The 25,259-nt window shown below is 41.5% G+C and overlaps 1 protein-coding gene across 5 annotated transcripts in view; it reads right to left on the bottom strand.

Annotated features, from left to right (window-relative positions):
* Window positions 1–25,259, bottom strand: part of LOC131682232 (protein Shroom) — a 764,905-nt gene that overhangs the window by 475,774 nt on the left and 263,872 nt on the right. For all 5 annotated transcript variants that reach the window (XM_058963577.1, XM_058963578.1, XM_058963580.1 and 2 more), the window contains exon 3: window positions 21,478–21,806. In XM_058963577.1, the coding sequence (XP_058819560.1) occupies window positions 21,478–21,806 (329 nt within the window). The remainder of the gene's footprint in view (window positions 1–21,477; window positions 21,807–25,259) is intronic.

The raw sequence follows: 25,259 nt of genomic DNA, 5'->3' as shown, positions 1-25,259 counted from the left end.
CAAGGTTGTCAACTGCTACTCGAGAGTCAGTTGATCCGCTTACTATCGAGCTATCCGACTCGTCCATACTGGCACCGATGTTGATGTAAGATATTTTGGCTTGTGTATTGGCATTACGGCATTCGTCTTATTTGGGATCTGTTTGTTCGCTGGTGGTGCTGTTTGTTGCCTTGGAGAACCCAGACACAGTCTTTTTGAGTGGGTATTCGTTGTTGCCTGAACAGCAGTTAGTATTCAGGCAACGGTTTATAATAAAATGTTGATTGTAGGATACATTAAATGATGCATTTTTTTTCTTAGTTGCTTTCGCTCTTCCTGTTTTCTATGGCATGTCATCTGATTACAGAAGTGGCACATGAGAATCTGTCCTTCATGGATGCATAGCGCAGTTTGAGATACTTCAGTTCCATGTATTTTGAAATGTATATACATGTAGGAACGAATAGATTAGTTGTGCCATTTGATACAAAAGCTGATAAGACAGTTTAAAAAAACAACAATATTTTCACTGAACTAACAATTCGATAGATATCGTTTCCGTAGAATATTCGATACGTTTTTGAATTGTTCAGTGTATAGAATCAAATTGTTAATGGATACATTTCGAAAAATTATTTTATTCCATATTTCCCTAATAAGCTAACAATTATCCGCACATTAGAAAACAAATAATTGTTGCTTCGTACAATGGCATTCCCTCAAATCATATTCAGCTCTGGCCCAATCATCTGTACTGCCCCGCAAATCAACACTGCGCCTTACCTGATGGGATGCAGAACTTTCACGCCGCACGACTTTGCAACCGCATGAACTAGGTTTCTGTTTCACTGACCTATTGCCTCACGAGTCGATAGTTCTTTTTTCTCTCTCTCTCTGTCTCAATCTTGACAAAGGCATCTTCACCCGGCACAGTCTCGCTCCGCAGTCCCAGTCTGCGGGCCCCAACTTTCATTCTCGCCAACAGCCTGAAAAACGCTATCCAATACCGGAACAATCCATGAATCACGCGGACGATGCGGCGGCGTGCGTCCTTCCCGGCCACGACGCCGCCGTTAATTATAATGACCGTTTTCACACCAAATTCCACCTCGGTACCAGTTTTGCAACATATGTTGGAGGCGGTTGAAGAAAAATGTTGAACGAAAACAAAACCCCAAGATCACGCTGGAGAAACACCTACCTACCGACCAATAAACTACTGGCGAGGGACGATTTTAGGGGGGGGGGTGAGTGAGAGAGGCTATGATAAATACGGCAAAGCAAGTGATTACTCCCCACGGTCTGTTTGGTGTACCAATTTGGGCCATAACCAACCTTAATTTTCTCGAACTTCTCGCTTCTTTATGACACGCGGGAGGTTCCTCACCGCGTCGGTCGTGCCTGGCTATAATATGATTTATGAACGCGTGCCTTTTCCTTCCTCTTTTTTGTGCCTTGTCCAGAGGTGTTGCACCAATTTTTGGGGGCTAGTTCAAAGTCAAAATCAGAGTCGTTGTAGTTATCAGCAGGACCTAGATATTTTTCGACTGGCGAACATATATGCAACAACGTGACCTAGATGGTGCCAAACTGCGCCTTATCCTTGGCTCAGCCTGTGCGCTCTCCGATGCATGAAACGGTTCAATTTCCGGATTTTGAAGCGAGTTTGGGGTGACTTGCGAAACTGTGGGCATACTAGTGGTTGCTCTAGTGCGGGCGGAAAATCGAGGGGGGTGGAATTTAAATTGTCGGCAGAAAATGAGTTGGAGTTTTTTGAGTGCAAACAAGGTGGATACTATGTCCGGCTTTAAACTGGCTAATTTTTAATCACCGTCCGTGGATTGTATTGTACCGATCAGTAGATCATAACGAACAGTCATTAAATTTAGGTATATTATACGTTGATAGTTGTTCCACGCAGAACCTGCTGCAGCTGCTTTTTGTTTAATTTTCCCGCCAGAGAAAATTCGGTTTGCAAACTGAAGCTGGCTTTTAACCGAAAATAATTGAATGAAACAACCAAATCACGGTCTTGAATGCAGTAGAACATGAATTGAAAGTTCGTTCCTCATTTCAGGTCACCCGAGGATGTCAATATTTCGGAGCTCTGATTCCATTTCAATAGCTCAAATACACGCTGGAAGAATATGAATCAATTAAAATTATTCCGATCGGGAAAAGTCTCCGAAATTCAAAGCGGTCGGTTTCAGAGAATAGCTGAAGTTAATTTTTCAGGAATAATTCTTGTAACTGGGAAAATTTAACCCGATTTAATTATTGATACAGATAAAAACATCGAGATAATCCAATTAAAATAAGTCAATTTTGACCAATGCAGTGGGAAACTGCATAAAGCGTTTTGATCCGTTTCACCTCAATTCTCCCCAAATTTTGGGTTTTAGTTTAACTTTACTCAACCTCTCGGAAGCAGGCTTAATATCGCTGATCAAAAGTATTGTTTCTAACACAAAACAGTTCAAGAAATCGATTGAATATTGAAGATAGATAGACCGCACGGAACGTTTGAACCCTTTTTACCCCAATTTTTCCCAAAGTTCTAGAATAGACAATACATTTCGAAAAGAATCTGCATACTATTGCTATGCAAAATTGTTCAGTGAATCGACTGCAAATAGTCAGAATGTCGGCACGAAATGCGTTAACACATTTTTCTCTTATTCTTCTTATAATTCAGGATTGAAGTTAAACCCGGTTTTACATTTAGGGAAGAGGTCGAATACAGGTGAACCCGTTTAACCCCACTTCTTCTCATATCTCATATCTAAGTTTCAGTAAAAGTGACTGTACATTTCGGAAGCAGGCTGCACGCGCATTTGTAACATAACAATTACTACTTTTCATCAGCTGCATTCAGCCTCTTTTCGAGAAGTGCAGCCAGGTTTAGCTTCACACTTAAGTTTGAGAGGATTTTAGGGGAAAACGGATATATACATTTAGTGTAATCATTCTAACTATCTTCAATCGATTCCCTGGACTATTTAACATATAAAATAACACTTTTGATCAACCGCTTTCAGCCTCTTTCAGTAATGTGGGGTAAGTATAATTTCACACTTGTATTAGGGGAAGAATTGGGGTAAAACGAGTAAACTCGTTTCCTGCGGTTATTCCCCGGATTTTTTTTTGCATAAGAAATACTACTTTTGATCAGCTGCACTCAGCCTCTTTCTGAAATGTAGAGCCAGGTTTAACTTGAGTTGTGGGAGGAGTTGGGGTAAAACAGATACATACGTTTCGGGAAGTTTGTCTAACTATATAGAAACGGTAACCTGGACTTTTGTACATAAGAATTACATTTTTGATCAGCCGCATATAGTCGTTTACCGAAATATAGAATCAGGATTACCTTCAACCTTCAGTTGTGTGAAGAATTTGGGTAAAATGGGTGTATACGTTTGGTGAGATTATTCTAATTATCTTCAATCGGTTTCTTGGATTTTTGTACATAAGAAATACTGCAATACGCCGTTGAGCATGACAATGTTAGAATCAAGAAACCCGTTCATAAGAAACGATGATAAGATTGATGTGCGTCTGCACGATATGTCTTGGCGTTTTAGCAATTAGTTCATTACAACTCTCATGTCGGAATACGATATTTCCAACGGCGTTAAAGTAGTGAGTGACGAAACTTTTTCCTTCTAGCCTGATGTTTTTATACGGAATAGAAAGCATTACCAAATCTCAAATCACGCTCTGTACATATGAAGGACAGACCCCTACGTGTCAGTTTTGTAACAAGAAGACACACCACGGAAAACTATGTACAAAAACCTCAAGAAATCTAGTGATATGGGTAATCTCACTATCTTTTAGCATCCTGCACATTAAAAACGCTCAAGATCTTCGCTACTATCGACGCACACCAAGGCCAGCGGCCTCGCAAACATGAAAACACCCCGATGATTAAGTGAATGTTTTCGCACTAATAATCTAATAAACGCGATCAAAAGCAGGAATGCATCGGCGACGTCCAGAAATCTCTACCTTTGGTCGTAGTAGCCTAGGTAGATGCCTTCAGTTGTACCAAAAAAATATCGCTCATATTCACTACGCAACACGTTAACATACAAACGCTCGAGCTCTTCGCGATCATTCACTCAAAACTGCGCCCGCGATCTCAGAAACAGAATAACACTCCGATAACCAGCTATTTTTATTTTCTGCTTTAAATTTTTACTCATATTTTTGCTTTTTTGGTATAATACTTTTTTGTTCATCATTAATTTTTTATTGCACATGTAATTGAAAAGATATAAAGGTTTTACGCCAATTAAAGAAGTCTCGATATTTCACTCAAATTGCGCATCCTCATACCACTTCATTAAAATCAACTAGGTCAGATGAAATAAATAAATAAATGATACTTTAGAGAATGAGCAGTTTTCAATGAACAGTATTTATGAGAATATGATTGAAAACTAGAAAAATAATCTTTACCATAATCTTTAAATTATTTTTTTCGGTGCTTAGTGAGATAAAGGTTTTGATTACCAATACTGTAACTTCATACTTAAACATGCCGCAAAAAACATAGTTATTTTTAAGGAATAAGTGTAACTGATTTAACAAAACAAATATATAAAAACTTACTTCCCGATGTTACCACGCCATATCGCTTTAATTTGTATGTCATCTGACGTGGCTTCGCTCACTTCGAAGTTACCGAAATCATAGCTCCTAATTTTGAGTATGCTAGATAAACCAGTAGATCACAGGTTTGCTTCCGAAAGGCCGCCGCTTTCAACAACAGCTTCGCTTCCTTGGCCTCGGTAATGCTGCCAAACCTCGTCACACTGGCTTCCTGTATACACTATGACAATGTAGCAATCGGAAAAGGTTCCGTTGGCGTAAATACATTGTGAAAATTATAGCTATTGCAACTATCCTCTGGGTCTAAAATTTCGAAAATATTAGAAGGAATTGAACATGCGGTACAATAAAAAAAGAAAATCTTCTGGAGATTGTAAATCCAAAACGTGTTACAATATTTTCTATTTACTACATATAGACAAAAATACAATACCATTGGTTCTACCTCATAATCGCGAAACCCATCCGATTAAATTTTCCTGAATGAACCATTACTCCGAAACCCTTTACCCCGAACGGCATTTCTTCAAACATGCACAGCTCAAAAAAAGTTCATTTGCATTTTTTTCAAATTGAAAGTCGAAAGAAACAAAAAACTCATATTTGCTTGAGTTCTTCAAAATGTTAGTCATTGTCTCTAGCGAAACTCATTGTAATTCAATCGTATTTTAACTTTATAGTAAACTTACGTTTTGCTAAAAAAATATCTTTGGTGATAGTGTTAAGTATAAAATTTCAAGCATATACGACTCTCACCAAATAACCAACTTTTTGAAGCGATTGATTGCAACAGACGATCCAAATATTAAAATAATGTATACTCGTGTAGAATCTCAAATTCAAAAGAGGAAAAAGTTTCTAAAATGGCACAAAAATTGTTCATTGCACAAGTCTACATACTATACCACACATCGTAAATTATTTATCCCTAAGAAAAGAATATAATTATCAGATTAATCATTAAATAAAGAACAGCTCATGTAACAAAGAAGGAAGATGTCAATTAAAATAAAACTTCTGCTTTATTGTATAATTTCCCTATAGTATAATTTTTAAATAAAAAGTGATTATTTTTCTCTGGCAATTTAAATGGTAAAACAGTGGTCAGCTGTTTTCGTCCGCTTCCCTTGTCACTTATTTTTATAAAGTGATTCATCAGCAATGCTACCTTTGAAAATGAACCACCTGGGTTATGCAACCAATTTTTTCCGATCTTTTTTAATGCAAATAATTAAGCAGTCTTCATTTTGTTACATTCTGAATTGTGCATATTTTGTCGCACGTAATTTTAAATGTTCTTTGATTTGATGGCATTGAAAGGGAACAAGAATCCGCCCGGTTGATGCCAATCGAGGCGGCATTTCTTTCGGCTAAGCAAACTAATTTCTTTGTTTGTTTAGTGTTTATTAGCCCAACTAGAAAAATAATTCACTCGACATTTAAAGTACGTGGAAAATACGCATGGTTTTGTCTGAGTGAATGATGACTTTTGCATTATGAATGAGGGTTGAGAATTGACAATTCGAAAGAAGAATTCAAAACCAGTTACCAATTTCCGGTAGGCATATCAACACAAAGAACGAAGGTTTTATTATCATATTCGTTAGTACACTTTTAGTCTATTAAATCATCACTAAATTATATTAATTGTTCTTATCGTATTGAATCCATATGGTTTGGAGTAATACATGCACTATATTACTGACTCTACAACCATATTTCTTCATAGGTATAAAAATATTGTAACTTGATTTTTGACACAAAAGGTGACAAGTTAGTTTCTTTTCGAGCATTGAAACGTTAATTTAATAAACGATAAATCTATTATAAACTCTCGGCAGCCAGCTGTTCAGAGCAATAAACACATGATAACACTTCTGAGAGTTGCATAGATCGTATCACTTATCAAGGTAAATCCAGATTTGTGTAACTTTTCACCTCATCCTACTAACAAAAACTCCTTCCCGTGGCAAACGTGGAGATGCAGGGGTATACACGGTCTCCATAATAATATTTGTTACACTAACATTCCTTCCCTTCCCCGATGAATGTAAGGACGGCGCCGTTATTGGCATTTCAAAGTATATAACTCTCGAAACGTGCACATTGAGGATGGACTGCACCTCCCAGGCCCCATTCGTAGATTCTCTGTGCGATTACGCTTGTTCTGGTCAACCTCGGAGTAGCAACTAAGAATTGTACGGTCATCAGGCTCATGCTCATGCTCATGCTCATACTCAATAAACAAGTTAAGAGTCACACTCACTTATTTGCTAATTTTTTAATTCTTTAAAATAAGTAGATATGTTCCTATTCCTGGTTCATTCGATGTGTCCTTTTGATCCTTTATCTATTTCAACCTTATGTCTCTTCGAACTTTTGTTCCTTTCGACCATTTGTCCTTAGTTCTTCTGTCTTTCGAGCATTTGTCCCAAAACCGTAAACATGTGCTCATTGTGAAGTCGATATAATTCAGCATCTAACGTTATGTTACATTAACATGCCACAAATACCCCGTGTAAGCATCACCTTAGTTCCGAGGTTAGCATAGCGCAAGCGCATATCATTTTTTTTTTACTTTTTTCCCAGACACCCGTGAAAAAATATGTCAGACGTAACATTTTTCCACTTAAAACAAGCGAAAAAACATTGTAAGCAGTTTATAGAAACACCAGACTGTTTCGACGCCCTGAAGAAGAACGGGGACAATTATTTTTATAGTAGCACACAATTCAAGGGAAGGATGAAACCGCGGCCAACGGCCAGCGAACCCAACCGCCTATGTAATATGTAGTGTATGTAGCCAGCGTCAACGCGATAATATTTTCAATTGTAATAAATGAAAAACATTACTCTCGGCTGACAACTTCACGCTGCCGGGGGTCTCCCAGGAGATCCGTGTAGCTGCGTAGGTGCATCTCAGAAAAGCCTAAACGACGCGGCGGCCAGTCTCCTTCGGTCCAAGCAGCAGCAGCAGCAGCGCAGGGGAAAACTGCACTCGAAAGCGACAATAAAGGTGACTGCTGGCTGCTGGAAATGTGAGACGAGTTCACGAACTTTCCAGTTTGCAAATTCGAAATCGAATGAAAAATGTGCATCTGTGGTTACTGACGCCTCGGTTCCGCGGTAGATGGCAGATTATCTTGGCTTGAAATTGAACCGAAAATCAGTGTCATTTACTGCGGTAGGACGATCATTTCCAGCCGATTGTGTCACGCATAAATTAAATTAAAGGTGATCCGTGACAGTCCGGGGTGATCTTTATACGCGCCTTTAACACATCTGGTTGGCCCACTTTTATCGCCAAGGAGCTGGGATAATCTGATATCCTGGTCCGATGGGCACGGAATGCAATGGCAATCGAAGGCAAACGATCATCAGACTGGGCTTGATTTATTTGCCCTGACTTATGAACCTCATTTCGCAATATTTTTTTTTTTTGGGACAGACTTTCATTTTCTCTGTTTGACGCCTCGAGATTGGAATTGTGTAACGCGAATGAATCATAACCGTGCCTGGAAGCAGTTCTCGGTCTCGGCCAGCAGCAGTTGATTGAACTATTCAAAACAGTGCCCTCCCCTTCGTTACTGAATAGGATCGTTTGCGCAAAATCATGACAAATTCTCACCCCGCTTTGATCTACCGAGGAATTGGCAGCGGCCGTGCGCAGAAAAGGAAGCATAAATAGACCGTCCCTTTCGAAAGTGTGTACTCGCTCGGTGGACCCGCGTCAGCGTCCGTCCAATCTGGCCGTCACTACGAAACCACAGACCAACAAACAGGGCTCTGTTCTATGCTTTTAACTTCGGGCTTCCAGCCATGCGCTCTCGACACTTTTTTTGCCTGCGGGGTGGCTAGGATGAGCCAATCAACCGTTTATCGACGACCGGACGAGGCCCAACGCGACGAATGGTTGGTGCAGTTTCGAACAAACAGGGATGACATCAGTCAGCGGCCATCATTGCTTGGAGGATGGCGGTAACGGTGGTGGAAACAGCAGCAGCAGCAACAGAAATCGTGCGCATGCTTCTGTCCCTTCTGATGGGTTGCAGGAATTGGAACGGAAAATTCAAGTGGGTTGAAGATGCCACCAATTGGTGTAACAAAGTGGCGAAACTGTGCCACCATCACGAGATGGATTGCGCCGCTGTCTGCTGCTGCTGCTGTTTCTGCTGATGCTGGGCGGTATGGCGACATGCGCCTTTGTGCTGCGCTGATGGTGAATGTTCTAGTTGTAAGTTTTAGGTTTGGTGCAGTGTTGATGTCTTTGCTAGCATTTACGTCATGCTCCGAATTGCAGTAACTAATAGGAATAGGAATAGTTGCCGGAAAGAATCTATCCAGCTTTTAAATTACTAATAAATTCTTTAGTCCGTGAGTGCATAAAATACACCGTAACAAACACAGCAGTTGGTTATGGTGCATAGTTTACTCCGTCATTTTGAGTGATTTATCGATTTAGTTTCAAATGCACAACTGACTTCCTGATCAATGAAATCATTTCCTTATACATATTCAGCCGAACCATAGTAAATGATCTCTCGAAACTACTTACAACTAATTAGTTTATCTTGTTTCCTATTCTCAATTATCGTGTATGCATATGTTAAAAGCAATTCGATTAACAGACCCTGGTGAGCCTCATCATGCTGAGCAACGCAGGCAAGCCACTAGGATTTCCTTTTCAAAACCCGCGCGTAAATTAAATCATTTATCAAAATGTATCACCCAAAACCATTTGTCCCGAACACTTCATCAGATCTCAAGCTCAAACCAGCATCCACTCAGAATGGGGATATTTAAAAAGTAATTCGACCGAATGAAGCAACAAAAAAAAAATGGTAACAGCAACAACGATCAGCAAAATGCAGTCATCGCCTCGGAATAATGCCGCCGCCGTCGTTCGCTCGCCTGTCAGCATGTTGCAAAATCAGTGCCCATCAGACATGAATCAGATCAGCGAACAGCTTGTCTGGGCTGGACAGAGTCAGAGCAGGGAGAGAAAAATATAATGCAAGTGCTAACGTTCATGAAACGACAAAAAAAAAGATGTTGATCAAATCGGACGAAATGTGTGAGGTGGGAGAACAACGACATGTTCCGAAAAAAAAGAAAAGCATAAAAAAATATTTTCTTAAATTAGAGTATGAACCGCCTCAACTAAGCCAATTTTGTGAGAGGAAAAATCACACGGTTGAATTTAGAATACAAGGTACCAGAAATTACTTAATCGTCCGTTGAGTTGAGGTTACTAAATAACTTTAATGTTATGTTATATTTCTCCTTGGTGGAGAACAATTTTGGTTAAAGCTAAAATAGTTTTCCATTAAGGAGAAAATAGCTCAAAACCATCCTTGCGCGTGGAGAGCACAAAACCTATAACTAAATTAGTTATGGAATTTGCGTTTCGACTTCGTCTCATCAGAATCAGACACTAACTTAGTGACAGGTTTAAGCTGTCCATTTCATGCGGGACATCACTCTTGACTAGGGGTTTTCTCAGGAACACAAATTCTGTCTCCGTTTTTTTGAGCTAGCGTCAATTCGGCGCTCGCTAGCTCGGTCCGTTAGCTAAGTTAGTGTCGGACTCTGATGAGACAAAGTCGAAACGCAAATTCCACAACTAATATAACTTTAATATGTTGCGTGAAGAAGTGTTTCGGATCTATTTAGGTTCTGGAAAACCTTTGCCAAAGCTATTTTGGTGGTATCCAACGGGGCAAACAGATCGAAATGGTGAGTTATGCGAAAGCAAATACATTGTTGCAGGTTTTAATTCTGCTTCTGGGGGATTTTTCACATAATTACTTTCGCTTAACTCACCATTGCAATCTGTTTTCCCCGTTTGATACCACCAAAAAGTCTTTTTGGGACAACACACACACAACACTGTATATTCGGACCATACAGGGCCGGCAGACCACCTTTTTCCCGAGTGGGTAGTAAGATTCGAAGTGATTTATCCTTGTACTGACGAAAGTTCAGATATGGCGTGAGTAAGTGAAAATGAAAATTCCCTGATAATATCTGGTGGCTATTTAGCAACACTCTTTATTAACAGGACTGTTTGTCCGACGGCTCAGCGAAAATGTGTTTGTTGAATACTACACCCAAAATTCAACGGGCATCTTTCTATTACTTATTCTATTACTATTGCCTTTTTGGTAGCAGAGCAATTGCGCATTGCTGTATTAAACTCATATTACCGCAAAGGTAGTAAACGCTTGAATGACGATGTAGGATAATTCGGTCGATTTCTATAATAGTATTAGTATCGAGTTAAACCAGCCGGAGTTCTGACGGATTTCTACCCAAAGTCAGGTCGCTATCTGCACCAATTTTGGCCGAAATAGGCGGAATTACTGACTTTTTATAGGGTAACTTGGATAGTGAAAAAAAATTTTAGGCGGTTTTCCAATCCGGCCTAGTTTCCGGATCCAACACAGCTCCCGATCTGGACCAGTTCCCAAATTTGGTCCTCCCGGATCTGGATCAGTTTCCGGATGTGGACGTGTTGCCGATTCGGACCAGTATCCGGATCCGGACAAGTTCCCGAATCTGGACCAATACCCGGTAATGGATCTAGTCCATCCCCTTTTCCCCTTACCAGGTCAGGACTTGCCCAGATTTGGTGCTTAGATCCAGACAAACTATATGTCTTGCTTTCCGTACATGACGGGAAGGACTGTTAACGTTTTGTGCAGTCGCTACCTTGCTGTTGACGTTCGTGATAGAAAAAAATTCAATTCAACTACGACCGAAATACCCCACTGTTCTGACTGTGCTTTGAAGCTATCTGAGTGTGAGCCGATGGGTATCTCCAACGAGTGGAGGTCGATTTGAATATTTCTCCGATGACAAAAATAATACCAATAAGTCTCATTTTCGATACAAATTATATCTAATACAACCGGCCCCCGGATGGTCTACTTCCGGACCAAAGACAAGCCACTTAACGTCATCGATAAATCGCGTGATGTTTATGTTTATGTTTATTACCTTCACCAACAAGCCCCTTGGCCCCAATGGTGGTTGCTTAAACTAATTACATTTTAAAATTGACAACATTTTCGCTTTTATAGCATTCCGCGTCCGGTTGAAGTCAAAGGCCGTCGCCACACTGTTAAAAATTCGTTGGAGTCCGGTTACAGCGCTCTGGAAACCATAGTTGGTTCTCCTGAACGGAACTCGCAGAAGGGAGTTATTACGTAGAGCTCGAACGCGGGCTTGAAGATCCAGACGTCCGAGGATTGTAGGGCAATCCACTCTGGCAGAGAGTAAGTCCGAGACGAACAGGGCTCGAGGGCAGTCCCTCCGAATGCTGAGTGTATCGAGGTGTATAAGCTGGCAACGGTTTTCATAGCTCGGCAGCTGAAATCTGTTCGCCATGGGAGATGACGAAGGGCGAAGCGTATGAACCTGCGTTGGACAGCCTCGATTCTGTCAATCCCGTTCTGGTAGTACGGATTCCAAACAGCTGAACAATATTCTAACGTTGAGCGGACCAACGCACAGTAAAGCGATTTAAGACAATATACGTCCCTGAAGTTTTTCGCTATTCGGAAGATGAACCCAAGCTGTCGTGATGCCTTATCCACGATGTATGACGTATGTGGTTTGAATGTTAATGCCGAATCCATGATGACTCCGAGATCTTTGATGTGAGAGTGTCTTGGAATGCTCGAGCCGAAGAAATGGTAGTTAAACTGAGTCGGTTGGCGTTTCCGCGTGAACGTAACGATTGAGCATTTGCTCGGGTTTAAAACCATTCTGTTTTGATCACACCACATGCTAAAGCTGTCCAGATCCCTCTGAAGAAGCTCGGCATCGGTTTTATCCCGTATTTGTTGAAAAATTTTCATGTCGTCGGCGAAAGAAAGGCGGGGTCCTTGTAATGTGAAATTGACGTCATTAAAGAAGAGGAGGAATATTACTGGACCGAGATGGCTTCCTTGTGGTATGCCGGATGTAGCGAAGAATGGTGCAGATAGACAGTCCTTAATGCTGATTTGGAGTTGCCTTCCATCGAGGTAGGAACGAAACCAGCGCAGAAGTTGTCCATGAATGCCGAGTTTGTCCAGCTTCGCTATTGCGATATCATGGTTGATTTTGTCGAAGGCCGCAGATAGATCCATATAAATAGCATCGGTTTGCAATCCGTCAGCGAATCCATCCATTACATATGTTGTGAACGAGAGCAGGTTTGTCGTTGTCGATCGTTTAGGCATGAAACCATGTTGGTCATCTGCAATGTAGTGTTTGCAGTGAAAGAAAATAGGATCTAACACAACCAGCTCGAACAGTTTTGATACAGCACTTAAACACGAGATTCCCCGATAATTGTCAATGTTCGATTTGTTTCCTTTTTTATGAACTGGAAACATGTGCGCTACTTTCCAGCAGGAAAGGAATGTTCCAGTAGTGAGTGATAGCTCGAAGACTCGCCGAAGTGGTTCAAGAAGCCCGCTGATGCACTTTTTGACAAAAGTCGAGGGAACACCATCTGGACCCGGGGAACAAGATGCTTTCAGTTTGGCATTTGCTGCAAGAATGGCAGCATTATCGACACAAATTCGGTTGATGGTTCGTCCTAGAGAAGGAGTTAAATTAGCGGCGGCAGCGACTTGTTGTGGTGGTAAGCGCTCGTTGGAAAAAACGCTTGAAAATTTGTCGGAGAACAGTTGGCAAATTTCCTTAGTGTCGGTGCCTAAAACTCCATTAAACGACATACAAGATGGCAAACCGGATTCCTTTCGCTGTTCGTTTACATACTTCCAGAACGACTTGGGCTTGGATTTCAGTTGACGCTCGACGTTTCGCTGGTGTCTAAAAAAGGCGCGTCTGCTTTGTTGTTTGTATTCATGGTTGAGTTGAAAGTAGTGATTTCGTAATGCAAGTGTCTTATGCTTCGAGAATTTTTTAAATGCAGCTCGTTTGGCAGATTTTAAACGTCTTAGGACGGTTGATTGCCAGGGCGGGTGTTCATCGGTACTAATTGTTCGTTTTGGTACATGGCGGTCGATAAGGTAGTTGAGAATACTAGAAAACGTCATTGCTGCTTCGTTCGCGTCGTCATTGTTAATATTTTCGTCCCAGTTTATATCCAACAGCGTGCTAACGATGCTGTCGTAGTCAGCGTTTTTAAAATCGTAGACGATAGAGCTTGAGACGTCTTCAAAATTCACTCCTAAGTTACCAGCGAATACAAGATGTAGTGGGGGATGATGACGCACCTGCTTGACTAAAGGAGTCGGTGCAGTGCAGCAGTACGGAGCGCAGTCCCGGGCACTTACAAAGCAGAGGTCCAATGTACGTCCATTCTCGTTGGTGACATTATTAATTTGCCGAAGAGTTGCGCTGCTGTAGTTGTCCAAAATACAACTGGCATTGTTAATAAGCGCAGATTTTTCGATATCCAATCGTAGAAAACCATTACTTGCTTGGCACCACGTCAAGCCAGGTAAGTTGAAGTCGCCCAGTATAACGATATCATCAGACGGGTCGGCGATCGAGGCGATAAAAGAAACGGAGGAAAGATGTACATCGATCAGGCTGGAATCACGAATTCTGTCAGGTGGAAAATACACAACACACAGGAACAGATTGCGATCGGCAAGTTTCACTGATATCCACACTTGCTCGAAGCTCGCCCACCGGTCATCGTTAATCACTCGGGCTTTTATACCACGCCGAACGGCGATAAGCACACCACCGCCTGATGTCTTGTGGCTGTTGAGGGCATTGCGGTCACAGCGGTAGACATCGAATGTTGAACCAAAGACCTGGCGAGACAGAGTACGGTTGTCGAGTCACGTCTCGGTCAAGGCGATAACGTCGTAACAGCAACCCGTGGTCGCGAGCAAATAGCTGTCCGTTGATGAATTTATGCCACCAACATTCTGGTAGTAAACCTCGATGTTGTTGGAGGACGGATCAGGTACAGCAGAGAGCGAAGCCATGTTGCCGTGTAGGAAGATCTTTTCGTCAATCTCACGAACAGTATCGGAACGGTTCACGGTCGCCTGGTCGACTGTGGTGAGGGATTCGAGGCATCCCGAATCAACTGCGTCGCGCCCCAAAATACGACTATCGTCGTCGTCGAGAGAAATGGTTGGCATCTGATAACAAGATGTCGGAGCAAAAGGCAAAAAACTGGAAGCGAAGAATACATCAGCGCTTGAAGTGTTCGGAACAGATGTATACTTGCCATTTGCGGCAGGTTGGAAGACCCTTTCACCCATCCCACACACAGGACCGGGACGACTGATGATCGCTGGCTGCAAGTGCTCGACTGTGGCGGGGGGATCGAGGGCTTCCATAGTGCCAACTGCGGTGCGTCCCAGTATGCGTTGGAACCCGATGGCGGAATGCGGAGAGCAGGAACGGGGTGGTAGCAGCTTGCGGCGAGATTCGTACAATGAGCTAGAAGCGTGAATCGGTTCAACCGTTGTATCGTAACAATTTTTATTATACTTGCCGAGAAAGGCGGCTTGGAAGACCCTTTCCCCACCCACACATACAGGACCGGGACGACTGATGAACGCTGGCGGCAAGGGCTCGACTGTAGCGGGGGGATCTAACTAAACAACACTCGACCGTGCACGAAAAAGTATTTTGTCTGCGTACCCGCCCGGGAAGTAGAGATTGTTGGTGTAGTCTCCGAGAAGGGCCATGATTGCGAAATAGGGGGTGGCTCCTTCCAGATCCCTGTGCTTCAGTCAGTGTAAATTCTGATATGCAAGCAATTGTGTTCAATAAAAATCGAGGAGTATTAGAAAACTTATTTTCCATCAGCCTCATTTCGAGGCTTTCACCGGATTTGTTCTTCCAAAATTTGTTCTTTTGAACGGGGCTCGTCTACTTGTTCGCCTTTTTGAACCCGGGGGCATGAACTGAGGAACCCATTGTAGAAATAAGGCACGGTGTGGAAAATGCGGAGAGGATCAAGACATTGGCTCCTGGTCTCGGAAAGTCCACATGGGACATCCAAAACTTCAAGTGTATTTCAGTCATATTATTTTTCTAGTTTTACTTCCGACGTAGATTTTCCTCAATTTCAGCATTATTCGCCATGGCCGAAAAAAATATTGAGGAGCGTTTTGGGTATCAAAACGTGCTATTATTTCAATCCGATTAGCCTTTGCTCGGTACCAGGTATTGAAGTTGTCGCTTGTTAAATCCGAAGCATAGGCAAAGATTTATTGATATTCTTTCCATATACATCGCACCTTAACTGGTTCTAGAAGATTTCAACTCCCACGGCGTGTCATGCGGTTGTCTTCATGCTGATAACCGATCTATCTTACTGCATGATATTCGCGACAGTTTCAGTATGACCATCTTGAATACAGTGGAAATGACACGAATGCCAACCAGCGCGGCCAAGTGCGTTAGATTTATCGTTGTACTCTGCCTTATTAGTGTCCCCATTGATTAAAAGAGTTACGCGTCCACTATATCCGAAACAATCGAAACAAAATGAGAAATTCCTCCGGTGGCAGTGTGCAACGTTTTGACTGGCTTGTTTTTTACACTGAGATTAAAGATCAGACAAAACGAATACCTGGCGCGAACAATCGTGGACGGTTTCCCACTTCGTTGTGGGCAGAGAGTGCTCAGAATTGTACGCGAAAAGGTCCTATGAGAATTTTTGGAACGTCAGATCGCCCAAATTTTTTCGAATATACGCGACGTTAGAAACGCAAATAAAAAACTCGATGCAAACTGAAAAACGCGGTTATTGGCACCGGTTTGTAAACGGATTAACGAGAGAAACAGTATTTCGTCTAGCAGCTGGGCCCTACGTCGTGTACTCGATTGGACCTTTGATTGGAACACACGGAACTAAGAATTCTTTATCGGCGACAACAGTATTCCACGTAAATTCACATTCAAATGATAGACGATTTGCGATGAAATTATAACAATGTATATAAACGTTACAATTGTTCTTCAAACACACAAATTTATCTGACAGAAAAGATACTCGCGCTAAGTATTTTCCCCCACAAAACTTAGGGTTTTATATTTACCTATGACCATGTCTACATCGTTACACTTCCAAGTAGGCGCTTCGATCGATGGAGCATGGAAAGCACTCCTAATTTTCCCGAATTTTTCAATTAGATTTAGAATTAGAGAACGCTCGAAAATTGGTAAATTTTGTGGGATAATGGACGTTTAGGAATCCCAAAGGCATCAACCAACCTTGGTTAAAAAGGATGGATGAACGTCGTGACTTCCTTCGGGTGGCATCGCGGATCATGTCCAATCATTATATGTACGTTGAATGCGCATTTCCGGCGTATTGCAGTCGTAAAGAGCGTTCATTGCGCTTGCGGTGACGGCTATCGCGACATTAAACATGTTGTCTGGTCGTGCGCCTAGTGTTCTACACACCAAAAAACTAAATTTTACCGTTGAGGTATTTCGAAACCTACCACAATCTAACAAACCGTAATTGACGAAATGACGAAATATAACTGTGTTCTGTTTAATTTTACATGAAACATGTACTTTCCAAGCGCAGTGCCATAAAATTACACATTTAAAAAAAACGCCATATGTGGAGTAAAATTACGTGACTCCCAAAATTCAACGACATGTTAATTTAAAATCAAATGTAAAACTATTTCTTTTTTGATGCTCGTATAGTGCTCAAAAGACGTAAATTTACACGATTTTTTCTAGTTGTGTAGTGCCAGATCTGCGTTAAACGCATCCCTTCGCCCTGGTTCTAGTCCGAGATATGCTGGCTATCCTCCAAATTTATTTATATCTACTCTTTTGGTTGATTTACGATCTTCCGTTTGCCACAAAGCGTCAAGTTTAATTTCTTTTTTTCCTTGTCATTTTTCTCTGATTGTTCTCTGATAGGTCTCTGCTACTGATGTTGGGATCAACAATCTTTTGCCTCCCTTATACAAAGTCTACTGATTGTCTAATGATTGTTTCTCATTGCTTCAATTTTTAATCAAATGATTATTCATGTTGAATAAATACAAATTGTTTATATTGTTTTTAAAAATATTTCTAACTGCATCCCATAGTCTGAATAAAATTGTATATTAATTTTTTTGTCTATCGATCTGAACTCATTGTTTTAAGATGTAGATGTGTCGAAATGTATTTCCATGAGTATAAATATAATAAATGATTCCAAATTTCAAACAAATCCTAATTATTCTCAAGAAATTTAATTTGTAAAGCAATGATATTTGTATCTGAATAAAAATATGCAACTGTTTTACATCGAGGATTTCCAACGCAAGAATTTTGTGCGAAAAAAACACATACGTGGTTAATCTCAGGTTTTGATTTGTTTCAAACGTTCGGGTGGGTAATTCCCCCCTCGGTAATTTTCGAGTGGGTAGTACTACCCACACTACCCACGCATTCTGCCGGTCCTGGGACCATATCGAATAAAAAAAATTATGTTACAGTTACTGATATAATTTTCTCAAGGACACATAAACTGCGCACCAAATATTTTTTCCTTCCACTTTCTATCGTTGCTTGATTCGATCCTTCAGAAGTTCTCCAAATTATTACTCTCGTTCATTTTTCGCTAGATTAATAGTAGCAACCAATAATGAAAATATTTTCACATCAATTTGTTCAGACCTTTTCTAGCATATTTTCGCGATACAAATTTGTTAGAATCGCCGAGATACAAGTTTATTTCAGAAAAGATCGATGTTTTTTATTTGTGACAATTTGCAATTTTTCTCTGAACTATTTTGGGTCTACCAACAACTCCAAAAATTAGTAGTAAATATACACCGACACAGTGAAATAGCGACCACCTTAATTTTGTGTTTTTTTCCTAATCTGGTGAATGACCACACAACAGACACTTACACAAGCCGACTTTGAGCCTAAACTTTCCTCAACAGCCGGATACGTTATCCGCAATGCCCAAAGATCGATCGGCTGTACCGATTCCGCGAATCTTCCAACGAGCCCCCTGGAATCTCCGAACCTCCAACAAGCATTGGAAAGTTAGCGACTGAACCTCGCAGCCCACAAATCAAAGTCACCCCGAAAAAAACGGATCGGAAGTCATCTCTTATTAGCGCAAATTACCCCCTCAAAAACCTTGCAAATCGAAAATTGGTTTCGTACACAATATGTCCGGCACGGGGCAACCTTGCTGCACACATGTGGTGTAATGAGCATGCAAACCCACCACGGAGACAGCCCGGGCGGAGTGAAATGTGCTTGACTGCCAGTTTAGATTACCTGCCTGCAAACGAGACCACATTATTTGACCGATCGGACGGATATATATGCATAGCTTCGCTGTTGGTAGAAAAGCACAAAAAAAGACACACGTTGGTATCCATTCTGTCTCTCTTTCCAACTATGGCCGAGCAAGACGAGAAAGATAAATATGCTCTAATTAAATGAATGAGCAAATTAATGCTCATTGAGGTAGCAGCAAAACAGCATCAATCGAAGGTATCGCTGGCCATCCGCTGGAAAGAAGTTCGGTTGTGTATAAATAGGAACGAAGTGTGGGGGTGAAAGGGGGTTATGGCTAGAGAAGGAGATGCCTAGTCGATCTTTACGGCTGCAATTTTATGCTTAAAAGTTGGTTAGGGGAAAATAACTGACATAACGAGGTTAAACATAGTTATGGTTTTCGACTTTGAAGCGCAGGTTTTTTTTCGGTATGCTGATCTTTCTCTTTCGACCGCCGCCGCCGCCGGCTGCTGGATGGATTTGCAGTGGGAAGTAGTAGTAGTAGTAGGATAAGTAGTTTTGGATGCGAAGAGTCATTGATCGTAGGATTACGTGTTCGATCATGGACGGTATGATATCGTGGTACGGGGGGCAGACAAGATGCAAATGATCTCTTCCGACGGAACGATGACCTATTTGGCAAGGTTGAGCGATAGAGGCCAGTTGCGGATTTGACCTACAAAACTATCAATGATAGTATAGGTAAGCATTGTAGAGAAGTTATTTTTCAACAAAGGGAACTTCGGTAATGCAACTTTTACTCTTGACTAATCAAATTAAAGTCGTATTCTTTAGAAGTATCAAGTATGACCTAAAAACCGTCTGTCACCCAACTGCCTCCACATATGAAAGTGATTCAAACAATTACGGTACATTCGTGAAGTGATAAGCACTATTCATCAGATCATTAATTTAGCTGTCACTCAAAACACTATCTGGCAGCGTCTTGCGGTAGTCGAACAAGCAAACCAGAAAAACTTCCACCGATCACCACAAACAACTGGCTTACTTATTTGATACGTGGTGAATGATTACAGTCTGAGTTGCTCGTCGGAAATTGGGGCCAGCAGCCGAGGATCTACATTCGATCATTTACATCAGCCATCCCGCCGTCGGTCGTGCGCGCATTGCGGGAAGGTCTTATTCACAAAAATTATGTTCACTGCTGCTGAACGTAATTGTTCGGCGGAATTGAACAGCACATACCGGGTCAACACGCGACATTAACGGGTGGTGCTAGCTGCGACAACATCGTGACTTGGCGACGATGATTGCGTTTCGATTTTGTCGGACGGCTGACCTCTCAGCCAGCCAGCCGCGTGTGACCTGGTGAGTGTCAAAAGCGGTGTCAGTTTTGATTAAATTTTGAAACTTGCCTACCCACAGAAGTAAATTATGGGATTGAGATTGGGTTTGTTCGTGGGCTCACTGCATTCGAAGGTGGTAGAAGATAAAATAAATACTTTGTTTGTCTCTCGGAGGGTTTATTGGATCAACGAACGGAGATACGATTGTTGAGCGCAGTTCGTTGCGTAAGAAAGCTTGATTGCCCTTTTCTAAGTTTGACCATTGTTGAGGTTGCAGCATATTTGGAAATAATAGATCGGTTTAGTTAAGGATTACACTAAAGGTCGGAGAAACGATGGTAAGCAATATGATTTACTGAAATTAGATTTGCTTATTTAGGTTAAAGGGCACAGTAAACAGCACTTTTGGACTAAATTGCAGAGTAGCGACAAGAAAAAAATGACCCCCATCGGTCCATCCCTAAGCCGATTTCCAGCTACCGCAATACAACACAAGATATTTGTAGGCTTGTAAAGACTTCGATTATGGGGACCCCTTAGTTCAAGCGATGCTAGTGGTCTTAAGACTGCCCTGGCTGTTACTTGAATCTCACAGAGACCTAAAGCAAAGAGAAGTATCTAAGACATAAGTAAAAGTGAACAATATTTAAGTCCCAATAAAAGCAAGCAATCAACTGGTCCACGTCTCAAACCTTCCTTCAGGAAACCACCACCAGCTCTGAATCGAACACCGGCGAAACGTATAATTACCCCAACAATTTATAATAATCTCAACTCCACAATCTAGAACAGCAAAAAGGACCAGAGCATTCGCATATCTTCCGTTCTCGTCCGCGTTATCGAAACAGCGATCTCCCACTCAGAACCACTCACCGGACACTCTTCCCCGTACCCACACACACACATACATCGACTGTTTATACATATTTCAAACAACCAAGGCAAACCTGCCCGGGCGTGTTGCTGAATGCAAATGAACTTTTCCTTTGCGGTCACCCAACAGTCCTCCTCCGCCCAACAGAAGCCCCGCCACTCTAGTACAGAAATGACTACATTAACACGAAAAAAACTCATATTAACGTAGATTTACGATCATGTTCAATAGGCTTAGCGATCCCAGTCTCAACCGATGGCTCCTAGGAATCACGTCCAATTCGCAAGAATGTTAAGTCTTATAATGATTGCAATTTTGCTCAAAGTGATGCCTGGCCCCTGCGAGATCGACACCGGCCGATAGGTAGCATTTTTAAAAGTATAAGCGCTGAATGAAGATCGAAGCCGAACGTTCGTTGGCCCTAAAATAGTTGCTAGTTGCGGAGACGGAAAGACTTACCGATCGAGAAATGGCGTCGAGCTGGAATCCGAACTGGACACGTAGCTGTGGTATCCTTCGGATTGGGCGTACGAGGACTGCTTCTGGTGGTGGTACATGGTTTGCTCGTAGTACGATCTGCTGTACTCTTCCAGTCCGGCTTGGGTTAGGTTGCTGTTGTTTGGCGGTGGTCCAAGTCCCGGTAGGCCCGGTATGTTGTGCACACCACCGGGATGGCCTGGTGGCTGCAGTACGCTCCCACTGCCGTTGGAGTGCGGGTGGTGGTGCATGGAGGATACGCTGCTGGCACTGCCCGGCGGGCTGCCACCGCTGGTGCTTAGCTGTTCGTCCTGGAAGATGGGGAAAGAGAGAGAAATATTTTTAGTATGAAACAAATTTTCTTATTGGAATAATGACTGGACTTCGATCGTGGAATTTTTTTCGCTGCTTTTTTCAGAATTACAATACTGGTATCAATAACTATGTTGAAGACAACAAATCAGTAAAAAAAGCAATGTTGGCATTTTTTTTGTACGCCTTTTTTCGATATGGAGATGCAATTCAAAAATTTAACCAAAATATCAAAATATTATTTAGCTCAAGCTGGTTAGGCTTCAGACTTATAAATCAGCCACTATGCAATCAAATTTCAAGTTTTGGCACATTTGACTAACAAAAACTGATAACAATACAACTAACTTCTTATATTGTGGCATTGATAATTTGAATAACAGATTTATTTTATTTTATTGACTAAAACACAGATCTCAAAAGTGGCATCCCTACTTGTAAAGTTGCTACTCCCTGTTACTGATTCGTTGAAGCGCTTTTACGATAGACATCATTCTCGGGCTAGCAGATAAATCATCAGATATTTAAATTACAGAGTCTCGTGTCGGCAGCTATTAAGCTTTTAAGCTATTCTGTTAGCCGAGCATAGTACGATTCCGCTTGCTGAAAAGGATTCTTTTCCAGCTTGCAAAAAATTTGGGGTCGATTGGTTATGACCCGGCGTAATATTGCGTTATAAATTTGCATGGGAATTTGTATGGGAAAAATCGACTGTTTACCATTTTTCCCGCAGTATGCAGCTAACTGACCAGAAGAATAGCTCAGGATTTGCCCAATAGCTTTGCAGAATGCAGTAAGATTTCTAGAAAGTCTCTGAACTGTATGGTTTTTGTTTTAGTGTTTCGGATTCTCCTCGTCAGTAACTAGCACCAACTGGGTGTCTAGTTAGACGATGTATCTAAACTAGTACCCAAATTAGCACTAGTTAGACACTAAAATCCAAAAAGTCACACGTCTTGCGTGAACGCTAAAATAGCAAACTTTTTTGAATAATTCACCTGAACATGCCAAATCGACAATATTTGATACGAATCTCTACTTTGGTTGTGCATATTCTCGTTCCAAACCCCCCCCCCCCCTTCACTTCTGATCCTTTTGTCATCCAAATCTATGGAATTGGGTAAATAAATGAATTAGTTATGAAACTTACTATTTAACGTCTCCTCAGAATCCGACATTAACTTAACGATAGGATTAAGCTATCGCCGGATTGATGCTAGCTCCAAAAAACGAAAACACTATTTGTGTTTCTGCGCAAACCCCTATGATGAGAATTAATGTAATTGAAGCTTGGTTTGGCTTACCAGAAGATTATTAATTTCCGAAAAGTATACTGAAGCTTGTGAAGTTTGTAAACATGCATAAAGACTGAAATTACTTAATTTAATACAAAATTTCAGAGGATAGAAACAAATGTTGCATTCGAATTGAAAGTCTTAAGTGTATTCTACTTCATTTTTCAATTCGATTTATTGTCTTCACTTTCCTCACACTCTTCACTTTTCTGGCATTTCTATTAACGGGTGTTCAATAAAAGATGAGAACTTTTTCAGTCATGTACTTAAAAAACAAGCAAAAAATTTATAACGAATTCGGTATTTTTTTATTAAAAACATATTCTTAAAAACAAGTCGATGAATATTGAGAAGAGGCCCTGGTCAGCCATACGACGCAACTTAGTCGCGATGCTCTCACAAGAGCGCTGGACAGCACTGACGTCCATCTTCCGGATATAATTTCGGATCCTGGTGGTCAACTGCTTCGTATGCTTGGCCCGCCAATTATTTTTGTACACTAGGGCACTGAGAGATTCGAAAAAATCCTAAATGCGACGGCAATGGGGCAAGTTGGTCGGGTTCGTTTCTTTCGGCACGTACGGTATCTTTTGCTGCCCTAGATACTCCAGCGTCTTCTTGGCGTAATGGGAAGATGCCTTGTCCCGCCAGAAGATGTACTTCCCATTCGCATGATGCTCCTTTAAGAGCGGCAGAAGAATTTTCTCAAGACACTCCCCCTGGTACACTTGTTGATTGATGGTCAGACCGCTCCGCTTGAACCACGGCTTTGAAATCCCTCTGTCCAATTTGGCGATGTACTGCATAGCTGTTTTCTTCAATTTTTTGCTTAAACTTATATTTTACTTTGGGGGGTGTGACCGACTTGTCGCTGGAATAGTAGCTGTCATTTCCTGGAATGTGGATCTTCGAGAGCAGAAAGTAATTTTCGTCTTCCAGAACGAACGACGTCCCGCGGTAGTTCTTCGACATCCACCGGCACTGCGATCTCACGATCGCTATCTGTTTGTCCGTGTACTCGGTGGACCGAGTCTTTTTCCAACAAATGATGTCCTCCATCTTGAGGGTTCGGTGTATCAAGGTATGGGAATTCAAGCAAACTCGTCAAATCCGTCCTTGTTGTCGAATAGCTTTTTCAACGCTTCCTTCTTCTTCTTTGTCAATATCTTCGCCGGATGGCCGCTAGCGGCCTTCGCTCCGCACTCTAGGATGCCAGGAACAGGTAAACTGTACTCACGAGCACGTTTTCGTTTCGAAAGTGGTCTACCGTAAACTTTTTTAAACGACGACCATGCGTTTCGTAAAACCGTACAGCACGCTTGCGGAGTGCTTGCTGTTTCGACGTCATCTTCGATTGAACTGACAGCACCCGGGCCAAAAGAAACATGCCACCTATTTCTAGAGTGTCCAGAGAGCAATTCTCTTGGACAGAAAAAAAATTACGCTCTTTACATTAATTACAGAAAGGTATTGAAATCATTCTCATTTTTTATTGAACACCCGTTAGTCCCGTTCACTCGATACAAACTCACAGGACGAATGTCTGTCAAAATGGGAAAATTATGCTTATTTTAATATTTTCCCTCGAGGATAAGTTATCACTTTTTGATATTGGTGAAAAAAGGTCATCCAAATATTCAAAAACATTTATACGGGTAAGTGCGAAATGTTTTGAAAAAATTCGACCCGACCTGAGCCCGGATTAAATATTTTTTGACCCGTACCCAGTGATAACAAAACCTGAACCGGCCCAGATTCCTGCCGGTACGGGTTCGGGTTGGATATCGGGTAAAAATACCCATACCCGCCTATCTCTAATGATGACGTCCCAGAAAGAACACATGATTATCGCACCAAAAAGTCATGTGTTGTTTCTGGGACGTCATCATATTCCAGGGATAGCATAAGAGTTTGTGCATTGGGCCGGAGTCACAAGGGTTGCAGGTTCGAATCCTGCCTCTACCTTTTTCGAATAAATGTTATTGCTTAACTCACCATTTCGATCTGATTTGCCCGTTGGATACCACCAAAAAGTATAATATATATAATATATATAATTGTATAAGGTATTGGCACTTACGTCAAAAACCAAAAAAAAAAAATTATTTGAAGTTGTTAAATGTTTGGATCACGATTATCAGCTTCAAGGTAATTTCG

Source organism: Topomyia yanbarensis, chromosome 2 (assembly GCF_030247195.1).
Source record: "Topomyia yanbarensis strain Yona2022 chromosome 2, ASM3024719v1, whole genome shotgun sequence".
Taxonomy (NCBI): Eukaryota; Metazoa; Arthropoda; class Insecta; order Diptera; family Culicidae; genus Topomyia; species Topomyia yanbarensis.
The sequence above is the reverse complement of the archived record's forward strand: the minus strand, read 5'-3'. Positions and strand labels throughout refer to the sequence as shown.